We start from the raw sequence: 17,255 nt of genomic DNA on the forward strand, positions 1-17,255 counted from the left end.
ACCTGGGGGGGTTTAGGGCTTTTTTTTTTTCTTTTCAGTTGCTAGTGAAAGCTGTACAGTTATTCCACAAAGCTCATACTGGAGTCACTGTTGTGCGTGGGCAGAGTGAGTAGAGCAGCAGTCAGTGGCTGTTCAGAACAGATCAGTCTGACAGTGCCATGATGATGTTCATTCTTGAGCCAGAGGAAGTAACACCCTAAAAGACCTATGAAAAATGTCTCAGTTGTTCAGTTTCTTCACAGCAGTTGTCTTCTCCCTCAGCTGTCATTCTTCTGTAAATAGAAACCGATAAGGAAATCAAGCTGAATTTGCCTGCATTAATTATTTCACGTATTTCTTACTGTTGTGTTTGTGTTGCATTTTATTGTGCTTGAAAAGGGACTATACCTCACAGCTGCATAGGCCAGACTTTCAGAAGCGATGCCACTGAGAACAAGGGGTAATCCTTGCATCTGCTACTGGACATGTGGTCCATTCCCTAGGGGAAAAACTGAGCACCTAGAAGACACCTATGCAAGATGTCACCTCTCTTCTAAGTACAGTAAAAACATCGAAAAAGCAGGATTTTTTTAATATATTAAACTTCCGATCCAAATTACTGACCTTGAAAATGTGACGATTACAGTCTGACCTACTTTTTACTGCCATTTAACTGGATCAGAAGACATTACATTACTGCAGTCTAGTATCTGTATCCTCTTCGTTCCTTTGTATTCCAGCATGACCAAACTGAGATGGAGGTTTCAAACCCAGACTAAACAGTCATGTTAGATTTTTATGAATAAATCAAGATTGCTTTAAAAAATATCAGGTGCAAAAGTTATGAAGGTCTGCTGTTCTACTTGATCATGGAACTTAAATTTTCCTCTCTCACATTTATTGCAGTTCAGTCTTTTGCTTCTGGTCAAGCACTTCCCCCCCGCCCCGAGTCCACAACCTCCCTGGCACACAGAAGAAGTGGTGCCTGGACAGCAGGACACTTGTCCAGAGTCTGTTTTCATGCCGCTCGCCCTACTTCCATGTCTATGGGAACATCCTTTGATTTGGTTGAGACTGTCAGCAGTATTCACAAGGCATATAGTGCTAATGACTGATCTATGTTGCAGACAGTGATTTAACAATAGGAGTCAGTAGTCCCTGGACCTGCAAGTAAGGTTGTGGTGGTGGCTTCATAAAGAGATACTTCAACACTGAGATGAAATGTTTTCCCAAAATCCTAGATCTGTGTTTCTTGGAAGATCAGGTTCAGTAATCAGAAATTCTTCCTGGCAATACAGAAAGACAAATAGAGAATAGGATGCTATCCTGGGACTTGGAAGTTGAGTGCTGAGTCTTCTGTATGATTCATTCAGTTATTTTAATTTTCCTTCCTTAAAAGGAGCTTTGTTACACTTCCTTGTTTGACAATGGGTGGTTGTAAGGATAAATACAGTGCAGGCTGTGGTTCTTAGATACTGTGGCATTCAAGCACATGAGTAACTAAGATAAGCCTTTTTTCTGAACAGCTTGCAACTGCTTTAGTCAGTAACTCCTCTCTGCAGTTGCCTGCTAGATTGCTTGCAACCCCCCCAGAATCATGGCAGTGCCTGTAGCAAGTAAGCACTTCCATTGACTACACAGCACTGGCTCTGTCCTGAAATGAATAGGTCCTGTAGAGAAGATTTTACTGTCACGTTTGAAGACCGTTGCAGTTCAAGGAGAGTAGGCTAACAGTAGCTCCTTCATTATGGTGATCTGACAGGTATATATGCTCTGGTTTGAGTACTTCAATGTCAAATACTACGACTTGTGTCTCTAAGACCTCACTTCCAACTACGATGCTTGTATTTTTTGCTTTTGTATGGAAGTATGTATGTTAACGAAGAGCGATACATCACTTCCACATGAAGTGGAAAAGCTTGTTAAACAAAATCAGAATGATTTATGTAATTGATATAGATCCCCTAATTTGGGCAGATTTAGGCTAGACTACCCAGCTTCCTAAAGCATTTGAAATTACCCAGTAATATCACTAATGTAGGGTTGCACCAAACCATGTCTGGTTTTATCTGAGGCTGGAATACTTTACACAGATGTGTGCAACCCCTTTTCTCATTTTGAATGACTATCACGTCTTTCACAAAATGTAGATGATTGCTGTGCTTGTGGACAAGATGATTCGGACACAAATTGTTGACTGTGCTGCAGTAGCAAACTGGATCTTCTCTTCAGAGCTTGCACATGATTTTACTAGGTAACAAGAATTTATCTTGGGTTGTTATTTGTCTCTGAATTACTATTTTAAGTGGCCAGTACATAGTTTAATCTATGAAAACTGAGGAGTGGAAGAAAAAGGTACAATTAAGCTTTTGCTCCTTCTACAAAATACGTACTTTAGCATTTTTCTTTCTGAGTTGGGGTATGAATGTTTATGTGACAGTGCAAGAATGTTGCTAGCATGTCATTTTTCAAGTAGTCTCTCAGCCTGCCAAAGCAGAACACCACTGGAACTATTTCTAGACAAAGCCTGTTGCTGTGTGTTATATAGCTGCTAGCTTAGTGTGGTCCTGGTCTTTGGTTGAGGTATGTAACTTGTACCACCATTGACACATTGCTTATTGAGAACGGGAGAAGTGTTTGGTCTGAGAAGTCGATTTGATGTTGGTAGTCTTGCAGTATGTCTATGAAATACAATGCTGGTTTGGAAGCGTACTGCAAAAAATAGGAAATAAATGATTGTTAAGCTTTCTTACATTACAGGTATGCTTTCCTCTATGCGAGCATTTGCTTGCTCTAGTAGATGTCTTAGATGGTACTAAGTTTTTTAAATTCCCCCAGATAACAGTTTTCTGTAAGAAACTATACTTAGTTTTCTATCTTGGAGTAGTGCATAATGTAGTGTTTTGAGCTTTGTCTCTTTCCTAGGTTTTATATCTGGGAGATCTTACATTCCACAATTCGTAAGATGAATAAGCATGTTTTGAAGATTCACAAAGAACTGGAGGAGACTAAGGCAAGATTGGCCAGGCAGCACAAAAGAGTGAGTAATTTGTTTATAATTTTTAATTATTTTAAGCTAAGTTATACAAACCTGCATGCTGTCAGACTGATGCACAGTTGGTTTGGGGAAGGACTGAATAAATATGTTTATCAGGAAACATGTCTGCAGACATGTGGTCATTTGTAGCACTAAGACATCAAAAACTGGATGCATGTTCTCAGTCCACCTTTCTAATGGTAGCTATAACCTAAGAATTCAGTAAAATCTTTAAGGGAATTCATATGTATTTGCTCTGTTCAAGTTCTGTCTCACAAGTTTCTCTTCCAATACAAGCATGTCTTCCACTTGCCTTCTAATCTGGATTCCAATGACCTTATTAGATAACAATAAAAACAGTTACAAATTATTTACAGTAAGTTCTGTTAAAGAGTACTCTTGTGGCTTCCATGCAGAAGTGCACGGAAACAGCTATTTGCTAATGAAAAGTTGGCTGTTACTGTTCTTCTGATGGATGCTGCTGGATTCTGACACTGGCATCTGTCACTTTCTTCTTCCAGCTTATTTTTCTGAATACCTTTGCATGATCTGGGTTGCTATATAAAACAAACTGATGAGCAAGCAGTCGCTGTTGTGTTCTGTTGTCTCAAGTGGGACAGTAAAATGGGGTGAGAGAGTGTCTTCTGTGGCAGCTACAAAAGATGGGGCCTAAGGAAGCTTGGCTGAATGCAATACTTAGTCATGATAGAATGAAGTCAGTTTACAAACGCGTTGAGAGTTGCAGAGAGCAAGAGAGAATTTCTGTGTTTGTATGTAGTCTGCGAGCATGATTACCTGCATAAAACCCTTAGTTAGCTCCAAAACTTTGGGCAAAGTTGATGTCAGAATTTGGCACATGGCACAGAGGCTGCTGATGGTTTTTGAAGAAACCTGCGCAAGTCAGTCATTTTTCCAGAAGTTTCTGTTGAGAGATCAGTAATGCCTCGCAGTTTGCCAGTGTCAGTTCATCCCAGCCCCTTCATCTTGTCTCCTTCACTCCCAGCAACAGCCATCCTAGTAGCTTGCATCCTCAGTCTACATTGATCAGCAGTTAATAAATGCCCGTGATTATTGAAGACCTAGATGCAGTCATTGATCTTACTGTGAGGCAAAGAGCTTCTCTGGCGTCTCTAAACAAATACACCAGTGTTTTCATTTCTATAATTGTCTCTTGCTGCAGCTCTTTATCAGTGAGTACTTTAAATGAGTGTTGTGCCAGGAAGAAACATTTGTATGCAACAGTGAGTAGTTCTGCAGGCTGTTGCTCTGCTGCATGACCATTACTTTTAGAGGAAGTAAGCCGTCAAGTTTTGATGTCCCCAGCATGAAGTGGATTGCCTTACTACGGAATGAGTCCGAGGCTTAAATGCTTTCTCTTAGGTCCTATTGGTCCTTTAGCGTTTTGAGTTCAGGAAACTTCTGTAGCTGGGGAAAAAGCAAGTTCCTATAGAGAGAATAAAATTAAATTCTCACTTGCTCTGGTAAGTTGTTTTTATCTTTTACGCTGATTCAAAGCTGTAACTATCTTCTGATTTGGAGTTTCATTTGCTATGCAGTAGGTGAGTTAACACATGGCCCTATATTTGTCACAAGTTGCACATGCTCCTTTTACAAATTTTTGAAGTTTTGAGCTGTTAATTTGTGGGTATTTTTGCATAGAAACAATCCTGTGAGACTGAAGTAGTAGCTGTATTTGAATGTACCGTAATCCATCAGATTCTGCTTTTCCTCCTATATCCCTTGCAGTCTTGTGTAAAACTTTGTTACCTGAGCTCCCAAGCCTGGTACTTACGGGTATTTTGTGGCTTTTTGTTGTTGTTGTATTGTTTGGTTTGTTTTTGAGGCAATGAGAACATGCCATGTTCCTAGTTAGTAGTTTGCTTTCCATGCTGACCTTTCTAGTCTGAGAGCACTCCTTTTGATCATGAATATAGGGAGTCCCCACTTTAACACCACGGGCTACAGTCTCTAGTCTTCCTTTTGTGCTAACCAGCTGGATTCATCTGAGTTCTTGCACAAATGTGCTTTATTTTTTTGAGCCGTGAGATTTCAGAACTGTTCATTGAATGCCTGCCCTGCTGCAGTGGACACAATTTAAAAAATCTACGCCGGATCTTTTTTAAAAAGCTGTTCATTATCTGGTAATAATAAAGTCAGCAGGGGTATTACCTTTTATTGTGTTTCCACTAAATAAAAGACTAGTAAATCTTTAAGCTTGCTCTGGTTTCTCTGAAACCTTGATTTTTTTTTTTTTTTTTTTTTTTTTTTTTTTTTTTTTTTTTTTTTTTTTTTTTTTTTTTTTTTTTTTTTTTTTTTTTTTTTTTTTTTTTCCCCCCCAGGGCTTTCCCATATTGGCATTTTTCCTCCCAAACTCTTTCCTGAATTATATTCAAAGTAAATGTCCTTCAAAATACAATACTTACCAAGCTACAGAGCAGCTTCAGTTGCTGCTCTTCGGTTTCTCTGCAGCCCTTTTCGCATGTGGAACGGGAGGGCATTAACAGTATCCACAGGTAGCCAGGTTGCTAGTTAGTCTTGTGTTGTTGTCACTTACAGCGAGACAGTGATGATGATGATGATGACGATGACCGAAGCAGCGATCGGGAAGATGGACCACTAGAAGAGCAGATAGAGCGTTTGCAGGAGAAAGTAGAGTCAGCCCAGAGCGAGCAAAAGAATCTCTTCCTTGTTATATTCCAGGTAATGATGGGCAAAGTCTTTCTTCACTTTCAGGTTTTAAAGTTACTGGATTTATAAGCTTTCAGTGTCACTTGCATCTCAAGCATCTTCTTGGAATAAGAATATGGGAAGGGGTTGATGGGTTTACTATGGGTTAGAGTCAATCTAGATCATCCCCCTGCAAAGACTGCTTCTGAGCAGATCTCAGTTTCAAGTGCTCAGGAGCAGAGGAGTTCTGCTAGCATACGTTTCCGGAACAACCAGAAGGTAACTGCCTTTTATTTGCTTACTCAATTCAGTATTTGCCAAACAAAATAACTGTTCTCACATTGCTGTTCAAGGCTTCTGTCCCCCAGATCCTCTCACCTGAGGTTAGGATCCTGCTTTCGTTTGACAAGAGTGAATAAGTTTGGTTTTTTTTCCTCTCCTGCAGCGTTTCATTATGTTGTTAACTGAGCACTTAGTGCGCTGTGAAACTGGTGGAATTGATGTATTTACACCTTGGTACAAGAGCTGTATAGAGAGGTTGCAACAGATCTTCCTACAGGTAAGTTTCATTTCTCGGTTTCGAAGGCTGTGGGCAGGGACATGCTGGATAGACAAACTTTGTGGCTGGAGAACTGAGCACTCCGTGGGAGTAGCAGTAGGTGGCAGCAGCATGTCTTCTCTGAAGGCTGAAGGTGTGGGGCTAGGTCGTAACGCTCTGGCTCTGGCCACATTTCTGCCACAGGCTGGTGGAGTGACTGGTGCTTGATTAATTCCCACACTGTGAGCATACTGCAAAAAGGTACTGAGATGTGATTATGAATTTCGCTGAACTCCTCTTAACTGTGTGTTTATAGCAAGGGCAAAGTTGTGAGTGAACAAGAATACTAAAATAGATGTCTTTTAAATAAACGGATTAAAATATTGCAGAATTCCTTTTAATAAGATGCAGAAATATCTATTAAAAATAATATTCGAATTCTTGGCTCTATATTAAATTGGGTAACAAGCACAGGTGGCTGGATGAAAGTGGTAGTAATAGAAAATCATACCTGTGCGAGCAGAAGATATGTTGAAGAATGAGAGTGGTGGTATAATTCTCCCCTGGGCTGAACCTGCTAGTAGATGTGGCTTCAGAGGAAAGCAAATATTATGATTCTCCTAGGATATCTCTGCACCATGCAGTTGCATGGTATCCTGCACACAATTCAGGGTCCAGGAGTGAAGAGCTACAGGGAGCACAGTGCTTCTCAAGACAGACAGCACATGCTTTTTGCTTGGAATCAGTAGTGGATCTGCGTTATGCTTTTCTTGTCAGTGGCTGGTGTGTTGTGGAAAGAAGATGTGCTTAACAATTTTGAAAACATTTGACCTGTGATTCTTACGTGCCTTGGCTTCTCTGCCTGTTCTTATATAAAGATAAATGAAAACAATAAAGGTTTGTGTTTTGTTTTTGTTTTTTATCTGCCAGCATCACCAGATAATCCAGCAGTACATGGTGACCCTAGAGAACCTCCTGTTTACAGCTGAACTGGACCACCACATACTGGCCGTGTTTCAGCAGTTCTGTGCTCTGCAGGCCTGAGGATTATTCATGGGCGGAGTCTTGTCTGCAGGACTTTAACGAATTTAATTTTTTCTTTTTTAATGGGAAAACTTGACATGGGGATAGAAGAAACTTTTGACTAAAACTGGCTTTCATGTGCTCCTGCATAAAACAATACAGTACTCTAACCAACAGCAAACTGTGTAAGCATCACAAGCCTTACAAGATACGACTGATAGGGGATAGACATGAAGTAAAGTATGAATTCTTTGCGTTGTCTTTTAATTTGGTTTGACTCTTGACTTCATGATAGTATTTTTGTTTCTCCCCTGTTGTTTATATAAAAATAAAAATCGGGCAAAAAAACAAACAAACCCCCCCCAAACAATTGTTACCTCTGCCTGGCCCTTAAATCAAAGGAATTGCAGAAATGAGAAACTGTTCATAGTGTTTTGTGAGTATGAAAGGAGTGCACCTTCTCAGTGTGCAGTGTGGTAAGCTCTCTAGTATGGCACAGGAAAAGTGTCTTTAACTTTGGGCATGTGAAACAGTTGAGTTAAGCTTTCAAAGTAGTATAGAGCATATGGATTTGTTTATTACCAAGCCAGCTAGATTTTCACAGTTTGGAAGAACATGGTTGTAATACAATTGAAATATGTTTTTTAAATGTATTGTCTAGTGTCTTATTACAGTAGCTATAAACAATCAGTAGAGGAACTTCATGGACAGCTTCTGAAAAATGCAATCCTTTTTGCAGATGGTCAAAGAATCATGAACTGCTCCTGGCAGCAGTCTTCACTGAAAATAGAGACAGTAAGCAAGAGTTGGAGTGGAACAAGCTTTTGACTTCCGTACTGCAAGCCTTACCTGGGTGTTGGGAGCTCCAGCCCCAGATGCCAGGGGAGAGGGCAGTGCAGTGTTCAGCTTGTTCCTTTATTTCCACCTGTAACTAGTTGGGCTGCCGAGCTTGCGCTGGGCTGGACCTGCAGGCCTGCAGTGATGCCAGAAATCTTTCTGGTAGTGACAGTGGATGAACCAAGTGCCCTCACCTCATCTGGCCTAGTAACAACTGCTTTGCGGTGGCCACATCTGCTGCCCTTCCCTTGCTTTAAAATGCGACAACAGCACATGGCTCCCATGTCTTCAGAAAGCATTTTAATGCTAAATTAAGTGATATCTCACAGGAGACTTAGACGGGGAAAACACATCCTGAAAATAGAGTAGCCTTAGTTTTGAGTTATGCAAATAACATTACATACATAAACGCCAAACCAGAGTGGTCTGTATTACGGTAAGCAGTGATGAATGGCAAAGGCACTGCCTTAGGTGCTCAGGTCCGTCAGTGTGCAGTGTATTTACACGCTGTTTATGGTTTCTTCATTTTGCAGATGAATGTTTAAAGAATTTCATATGCAATGCTATTCAGTTTAAGCTTAGAAAGTGGTGAGCTTTTGAGTAATTTTGTTCCTGTACCAATTATTCTTTCAAGTATTATACCTATTAATGCATTTCATCTGCACGTTGACCAACTGATGTCCTGATCAAGAGAGGAGGGTAAAAAACGGAACTTTCTACTTTGAGTGTTGACGTAAGTTTGTGTGTGGCCTGTAGCAATCCGATATATCCTCATAGACTTAGATCTGTTACTTCTGCTTTCTCTGCTTGCCCTTTCTGATTTGACTGATCCCTCCATTCTTTCAGGATATGCTGTTAATTGTTGTAAATTTGCTTTATGCAAGGGTTTTGTCGGTTATGCACAGACTTCTGCTTCAAATATTTCTCTGTTAATGTTCTTGAGTAATCAAAATAGGGTTGCGTTTTTTTTTTTAAGAAACATTTAATACTGTAGAGGTTTTAATTGGGGTTTAATAGTTTTTTCACTGGCTCAGATCAGTATCAGAGTTCTGATATTAACTAATAGGGGACTGACTATAAATGTGACTTCTGTAAAAGTGATAACGCAGTTAAAACTTGCAAACCTGTAACTTCCTCTGAGCCTTGCAAATACGGGTGCTGGGGATCCAGTTGCAAATGCCTGAGCGTAATCCTATGATTTAAAACCAAATAGCAACGTCTTTCAAAATTGATTTTACTTCCATGGTAAGCATGGGCTTTGATTACATTTCTTGAGTCTGTAGGAAACCTTCCCCTCTTTGTAGGTGGCGTACACCTGACTTGACTGGGAAACTGGTTGGATCTGTAGGAAAGAGAACGAGACGCTTGCATAGTGACACCAGCATCTAACTGGAGAAACTTGGAACTGCTGAAGCATGAGGTGGCGGCGGATAGTGTAAAGATGCTGTAGAAATGTGATGTGGTTGGAAAAAATGCACAATTAAAGACAAAAATAAAGGAAGGTGAAGGAGGTTACTACTGGGAGTGTTTGTCCTACCTGTTTTGGGGCCACTGAAGTAAAGCAGTCATGGCAGGGTTGTGCTGGTGTTAGATGAAGTCGGGTTTGGAGCAGTTCCGTTTCCCCTGCTCTGTTGCTGGTACCCTGACTAACACACCAGCTCCTTGAGCTATGGGCTGATCTAACATGCTTCCCACACCTGCGCAGCCAAGTGAGGTGAATATGCGTGCTGCTAGATGCCAAGAGGGTGCTGATGTCGAAATTCCTCTCCCTTGCCACCTCCTGTCTTCTGGGCGGTGCTGCAGGGGGTGAGGCAGGGGTGGGCCGGTGGCGGTTGCTGAGGAGTGGCTGCTGTGGCCTGCCCACAGGTAAGTGATTCAGCAGCCAGTGCACACCACCCAGGTGCCCTAGAGAGGAGTTTTGGGACCCAAGACACCACCAGGTCACAGAAACATGACCTGGAGAACTACCTCCAAAAGCTCTGCCAGGACCTGCCTCCTGCCCTCCAGCCAACCCCACGTCACTTTCCTAGGCCTCGCAGGGCCCCCGAGTCCTGCGTGCCTGGTGGGAAGGTGGGTCGCTGAGGGCTGCAGAAGCGAAGGCGTATTACTGGAACCATCATCTGCCCTCCCAGACACCTCTCCTCCTGTAATGTTTCAGTTCTGCACAGCCACAGAAGGCTGTGGGGGCCCAGGCTCCCCTAAGAAGTCTCCAGAGTCTTCACTGGGATCTGCCCGATTTACAATGGCAGATCATGCCTAGAGCACGTTCCTTCACTTCAGCCATTTCCTCAAGCATTCTACAACAGCTCTAAGAACTGAAGATTTGAAATTTGAACTTCCAAAGTAAATCACTGAAAGCGACCATCATTCTGGCGCACTTCGAGATACCTGCCTTGGAATGCTACTTCCCCCCCCTTCCCCCAAGAATACATATTTGTCAGAAAATTGTAAATGGTAAGGGTGAAGTTGTATTGTAAGCTGTCACCTTGGTTTTTGGTCCAAAACGTAGAAAAAAAGCAGTAGAGGATACACTTAAGGACTCTCTCCTATGAAACATGGTAGAGATATGTCAGAACCTCCCCAGGAGCACATGGCTTCCCTTTTGAGAAAGAATTCTCCTTTCCCAACCAGAATTCTCCTTTAATGGAGTTGAACCTCCCAATCCAAGCAGAAAGGGAACCCGCCTCGTGACAGTCTCCAACTGCCGGAGGAGGTGCTTTATCAGCTAGTTGCCCTCTGCCTGCCCATGACAGTAACTGGAAACCAAACAGTTCAGACAAAACACAGTGCCTTCCTCCTCTAAGGGAAGCAGGCAAGTAGTGGGAAATTCACCTTCATTTCATCAGCGTATGAAGTCTTTTGGCCTATAAAGTACCACTGAACTGTTAAAAATGTTAAATCCTATCCTACGATGTAGCTTGAAAGCCAAAGCTTACTGTTCTGAACAGCTTCTTCCAACTGAGGAGCATCATTCTTTATAGAATTCAGCAACAGCTTGTTCATAATTAGCTTTTATTTGACTTTAATACAAAATACCATTAAAAAGATAATAAAAAAAAAAGATTAACACTACATCTTCTCATAAGTTAATTCATGGCCACATACAGTACAGGTCTTTTTATATGTATCTTCATCAATGTTTTCTTCGGGTCCATACTCATGTTCATGGATACTAGCTTCTTTCTTCCACAAACTACTCCTCACGGCACGACGGAGTTCTGATGAGAAATGTAAGAAATTTTTAAGATTTTAATAAATCTTAAATAATGGTTAATAAAACTCAAGCTAACCACCTTTCTGAGGACTACACATGACGATCTGCTTGTTGCCCGTCTTCCACAAATTTTGGGTGAGAATCTGCTATTGCAAGAACAAGCTCTGACTTGCCTTGCAATCTTCACCTCGTTTGCATATTTTAGAGGATAAGAACTACAGTGAGACAAGATCTCACAGGAGATTTTCCATCTGGACTATGTACGTGTTGCCCACTGCCTTTTTACACGAAGCCATTCAAAGGTGTCTAAAAGGGGTAGGTGGAATGCAGAGGGAAAGTTTTTATAAAACACCCCATTGTTTTACATGACCGAGAAAGAGTACTTTTCATTCAGGTCACAGTAAGCCTCCCAAATGAGCTGGCATTCTCTCAGCTTTATGCCCAATAACGTGAGTTGCCTCTGCAGCAGCCGCAGTGAAGTCAGCGGGTTTTCAAGAAAGCACAGGCTGGCAGTTGAGCCCCAAGATATTATCCGGATGTTGCAAGGGGGTGGCAAGCATGCCTAACAGCAAAATGTAGCCCTGTTTTGAGCCAAGCCATTCAGGCTGCAAACTTGGTCACGTTAAGGCCTGTACTTGCACTGAACTCTGACATCTTGACTACAGTTTGCTGCCAGTCCTTCTGTGCGCTGAACACCAACGGTCAAGACAGGGGTTATTTGCTCAGTCTCACGTTCTGCCTCCTCCAGACAATACCAATACAACCAGCTTACGCTTTCTGCCTCTGTCAATGCCGACCCAAAGTGAAGCATGGATGCTATGGCAGCACAGATGTCACGGTATGCCACAGCTCTTGCAAAGAAACAAACATGCAGTCTTTTTTAAAATTACTAGCATGTCTGTGCTGAAAGTATTTTCCATAAGTTCTACCCATTGAATACTCTCCTAAATACTTATCAGGAAAAAACAAGGATAATGAGCAGTAAAAACAGCAGGTGGGAATGCTGTGAACAGTGGGAAAAGGCATTTTCTACCCTCATTTACAGTTACTCCACCTGAAGGCAGATGTATGACAGAATCATAACCCACTGCCACAAAAATCCATGCTCTCCACAAGTCAGGAGAAGTAACAGGAACAATCTATCCAACTATGGCACACTCCGGGCCATACCAAAAAGTTTAAAACACCATAATGAACCGTCGTAATTGATTTCTGTCACTTTAATCATGTCCATAGGACAGCAGGGTAATTCAGGTTGGAAGGGACCTCAGACCTCCGGTCCAACCCTCCGCCCAAAATAGTCAGCTATGAGGTCAGACCAGACTGCTCCGGGCTTACCCACACAGCTCTTGAAAACCTCCATTTTGTCACACCGAGGATTTTCTCAACACTTTAATCAGATGCAGAAACAAATTCAGACAGAACTGTACGTTACTTCAGGTACTGCAGTATGTAAGTTTAACCCTTTACCTTTAACCTTCTTATCAAACTTCTTCTGTTTCATCTTCTCTCTGCTGTCACGGCGGAGTTCCTTTGCTTCTTGCAATGATTCTTCACTACCCCAGACTTCAAGAGAACGCTCGATTACCTACAGGATGGACATAAATGTGTTTCTTTTTCCCCTAAAATGATAAAAATAAACTATTCTAACTCATTTAATTTTTTCCCTACCCATACACAAGTCAACCCAATCTTGCCTCTGCCTCACACCTGTCTCTTTGCTCTTGACCAGCAAACATTCCTTTCACAGTAAGAAGCAACATTGATTTTTAGTATCAGCTAGATGTAACTTACTCAGTAAAGTAAAATCCAGCTCTAATTTTGTGCATATTCCACTAAAGCAGCAAGATTCCCATAAAAGTAGCAAACAAGAAGTGACAAGAGCCCCGGAAAATCTACTTGCCTTTCCTGCTGCCTCTGAGGGCAGAGCTGTGAACACAAGGCCAGTGACAAAGGGCCACACACAACAGCAACTGCCCCATGCGTTTCAGAGTAGCACTGAAAGGCCATGCACTTCACGACTTGCAATTGTGCAAACCACTGAGGTTGTGGTCCACGAACATCTTTAAAATGCTCTCAAGCACAGACGTTTTCATGAATTTGGACCACAGCTCTTTAAAGAAAATTTACACAAGCTATGTGTAATATACTTCACTTTGACAAAATCATTCAGGAATCAGAACCGAAGTGACACCATTTTGGCTACCAAAGTTGTACGAGAGTAAAAAGAGGTCTGAAATACGCTAACAGTTTCTATACCTGTAGTTTTAAATAAAGTTTCATGTCACCCCACCGTGAATTATGAGGGTTTTTCTTCACAATGAATCTGAGAACTGGTTCCCTCTTGTCTAAGTCACAGTCTTTAAGAAGATACTCTTCTTTTGCTTCTGTCCTTGTTATAAGCTTATGTTTATCTTCAGCATCTCTGGAAGATGTAAAATAATGATGAGAAAGCTGCACCCCAAAACCATGTCTAACCACATCTAAGTCCCCATCACCTCTAACATTCCTGAAATACAGGCAGCCCTTATCCTCTCAGTTTTTATGTATGCAAGTAACTTTGGATTCCAACAATCTAGCTAAACTCCAGGATTGGCTTACAGAAATTAAGTTTAAAAATTCTCCCATTTGAGCAAACATAGACTGAGAAGCCTGTTGTTCTAGAAGGGCTTTCTTCTATTTTCTTACAAGAGGGAGTAACTGAAACTTAAAAGGACTATGAATAATTGCACCTAACCCAGATGCAATTCAAGAGGACAAAAGTACAAGCCCAACGCATGGTCGAGAGAAAGAACGTGTAATGCGAGACAGGTCAGATCACCTGAGAATATACACACTCCATATGCTTCTAGATCCCAGAAACTGATTAGCAACAGAGTGCTTGTTTCTAAATGCAAGACAGTAAGCAGAGGAACTGTAAAATAAAGACCTTAAAAGACTAACTTTTACCAGGCAGATAACGAAAAACTGTGTAACCACAGCAGCATTTATGAGTTAATGAAAAGAAATCGCATTTACGCAATCCTGACCGAAGCGTAACTTGAATTGCTTGAGCCGGAACAATCTGCTGAACACTAAGTGCTAACAACAGTCATCAAGGAAGTACTGCTGTAAATGCAGCTTTACTAGAATTCAAAGTTCACAGTAAAACCTAATGCGCCAAGGAGTCTCTAAACATTCAGCTACAAGAGATACTTAGTCCGAAGGAAAGCCACTCCTAAGGCTCCGAGCCCTCTCCACATCCTTTTTCCACCCACCTTACCTTCAAGAGACAGCACTTTGCCTCTAACGACTGTGAACTGCCTACACCACGTGCACACCCCTGACCACTCCCTGTAGTAAGCAGGGAAGCTCTCAGAACAAACTCCGAGCTCTGAGCTTTTTTTTTTTCCTCCTCCACCCATTCATTCTTGCACTTATGGGTGGTTGGCCGCTTCAGAGTTGGTTTCATTGCCCTGGTTATCTTGATGGCTTTTGGAGCATTTTCTGTGTTAAAGATAAGAGAGTGCATAGACTGCCTTCCGCTCAAGGTCAAACTCCTGCTCACCCTGCAGGTCAACCGGTAACCTCCCGTGGGGGTTCTGCGTTCTGCCCTTTGCCTGCCACGCTTCCAGCCCACCTGTGCTGACCAAAGTACTAACTTTACTTGGGTTAATTCACTAGGACAGCAAACACGCTCCTAATCCCCGCTCTACTTCAGTCTGTGTTCTACCAGCTTTTTGAATAGCTCTAGTCTGCAACCAGACATTAATTTCCATGCTGACAAACACACTGACTGCTCTCAAGACATTGTGTTTCCACAATGTTATGTAAAAATCTACTGATGTCCCCTATCCTAAGACAGGCTCATGAGACAATGCTGCTGTTCTTCACTTCCATAATGGAAAATACAGATTATCACTCAACTTCCATTTATTTTTTCAGTAGGTACTAAGTTACTGAAAAAACGTCTCTTTGCTGACAGCCTTTTTAATTGAACAGAATGATTGTAATTAACTAAATTACAGCCAGCAACCTTCACATAAAATGAAGCTTCCCTCTCCTGATTATTTGTAATACCTGCAATTATCACATGTTGCCCAATCAAAGTGCTGCATAAGGTAGGAATCCATGAATTCTTTGCCACAGTCTCCACAGATGAGATAGTCAAATTCTAGTACAGGTGCTAATGGAAAGAAATTTTTTTTTTTTAAGGAACTACCACTTTAAAAACAAGCATCTGGAATTGGTATTACAGGCAATTTTACTAGAATTTACATTATAGTTCTTATAGTATTCGTTACAGACTAGTTTTACTTCTCTATTGAAGTTTTCCGGAAAGATACAGTACAAATTCAAACCCATTATCATGCAATCCCATCTCTGCTGGTATATTCCTGTTCTTGCTGGAAGGTTCACTGTATTAAGTATTGGATTTCAACATTCAAATGCACACATTTGTTTCAACTTAGCCATTGTTAAAAAAAAAATTGTCCGCATTTCCCCATAAAGTGCTTCATATCCCCTCCTACGGTTTCCTCCCTTCTGGCCCTCCAAAATACGTCCTGATTTACAGAGGACGTGCAGGCAGGAACAGGAGGAAGCAGAGAAGGGGATGCAGTGTGAAGAGTGTGGCTAGAGCAGGAAGCAGTACAGGAGCTGCACTGGCATCATAGTCCTCTCAGCTCTGCTCCAGTTTTTTCCCTAGCTCAGCCACACCTGCCTCTCCCTAAACGAGCTCAGCGGAGGCCTGGGGCAGTTGGCAAGGCTCTTGTCTATTCCAGCCGGCAGAAATGGAGGTGGATGGCCAGAGAGCTGCTAGGAGTGGAATGGGGATGGAGCTCCACTACAATCCTCTCCCCAAGCCCTCTCAGCACTGCTCCAAGCCCAGACTCATCCCAGTGCCGGCCATGACTTCTGGCCACATCTTCGCCGGGCAGATCACCTCCAGCGTCATCGCCATCTGCTTTATGTTCCATGTGACACTGAGAAACACCGATTCAGGTAACGCAGCTATAAGGAACGGTCCTTTAACAGTAACATTGTAATTCTAGCAGAAAATTAACATTTTTATACAGTTTCACGAGCTGAAAGTGGGTTAATGCTGCAGAATATTAACAATACCTGAAACAGAAGATTAATGCTTGACATGCAGCACCATACATTTTTAATTGCATTTGCATTTAGAGCAGATTCGATCTAGCAAAGACGACATTTTATGCCAATTCAGCCCCACTAGCGACAGTAGGATGCTCAGTACTTCACATAGCCATGCTCTTACATCACATTTCGTCATTTAAGGCAGTACTCCCGAGCATAAAGACATTTTATTAAGACAATGACATTATGAATTACACAGCAAAAATACCCCCAGTGCAAAGGCATCCCAGATCTACTTAATTTATTATTAAAACGTTAGCCCCTCAAGAGAAGTAGGACTGCTAGTTGTTTACACTCTTAATGAAATCTGGTGGTGATTTCTAACAAAGAGATACACTGCACCAACAGCCCTGCAGCTGATTCAGAGCAGAACAAAGCAAGACAAAGACAATCCCAGAGAAGAAAGTGAATCTATTTTGGGATCCTTACTTCTCCATTTGCTTTTTGGAGGGAGGATATCGCAAGCCAATATGTCGAAATCCTCCACCAAACGATCAGCAACTTGGCGTCAGTACGTTTTATAACGACAAAAGCTGGCACTGCAGCAGTGCTCTGATCGTGGCATAAACGGTATCAACCTCAAAATTCCCAGAACCGACGAAGCCGCGCAGATTTACACTTATTTTGGTCTTAAAATTCAAATTCCCGAAAGAAATAGGGAAATAACCTTTATCGGGGAAAAAGTAAAAAAACTGCTATACCAAAGCGCACCGACTGCGTCCCACTTCCGCGGCTTAAAATTCTTCATTTTTAATTACCGCGTATTTGCTAGCCGCTTTAATGCTGAAAGAATCGGACGCGCCAGAAATCGTGCACGTCCA

At 41.8% G+C, this 17,255-nt stretch overlaps 2 protein-coding genes across 2 annotated transcripts in view; one reads left to right on the top strand and one right to left on the bottom strand.

The window, feature by feature from the left end:
- NCBP1 (nuclear cap binding protein subunit 1) overlaps positions 1-9,602 on the top strand; it is a 31,253-nt gene extending 21,651 nt beyond the window's left edge. Inside the window, exons 17-21 of the mRNA XM_019473605.1 lie at positions 2,130-2,233; positions 2,905-3,019; positions 5,573-5,716; positions 6,129-6,242; positions 7,152-9,602. Of these exons, the coding sequence (XP_019329150.1) occupies positions 2,130-2,233; positions 2,905-3,019; positions 5,573-5,716; positions 6,129-6,242; positions 7,152-7,265 (591 nt within the window). The 3' untranslated portion in view covers positions 7,266-9,602. The remainder of the gene's footprint in view (positions 1-2,129; positions 2,234-2,904; positions 3,020-5,572; positions 5,717-6,128; positions 6,243-7,151) is intronic.
- Positions 9,603-11,068: 1,466 nt separating this feature from the next.
- On the bottom strand, positions 11,069-16,152 carry XPA (XPA, DNA damage recognition and repair factor). The gene is made up of 4 exons (XM_019473606.1): positions 15,355-16,152; positions 13,555-13,720; positions 12,766-12,883; positions 11,069-11,299 (listed from the first exon to the last, which is right to left on the bottom strand). Exons 1-4 carry the CDS (start codon positions 15,405-15,407, stop codon positions 11,151-11,153), a joined length of 486 nt encoding a protein of 161 aa, XP_019329151.1. The 5' UTR covers positions 15,408-16,152; the 3' UTR covers positions 11,069-11,150.
- Positions 16,153-17,255: the final 1,103 nt, after the last annotated feature.

The sequence above is a fragment of the Aptenodytes forsteri genome, unplaced genomic scaffold (assembly GCF_000699145.1).
Source record: "Aptenodytes forsteri isolate BGI_AS27 unplaced genomic scaffold, ASM69914v1 Scaffold167, whole genome shotgun sequence".
NCBI classification, from domain to species: Eukaryota; Metazoa; Chordata; class Aves; order Sphenisciformes; family Spheniscidae; genus Aptenodytes; species Aptenodytes forsteri.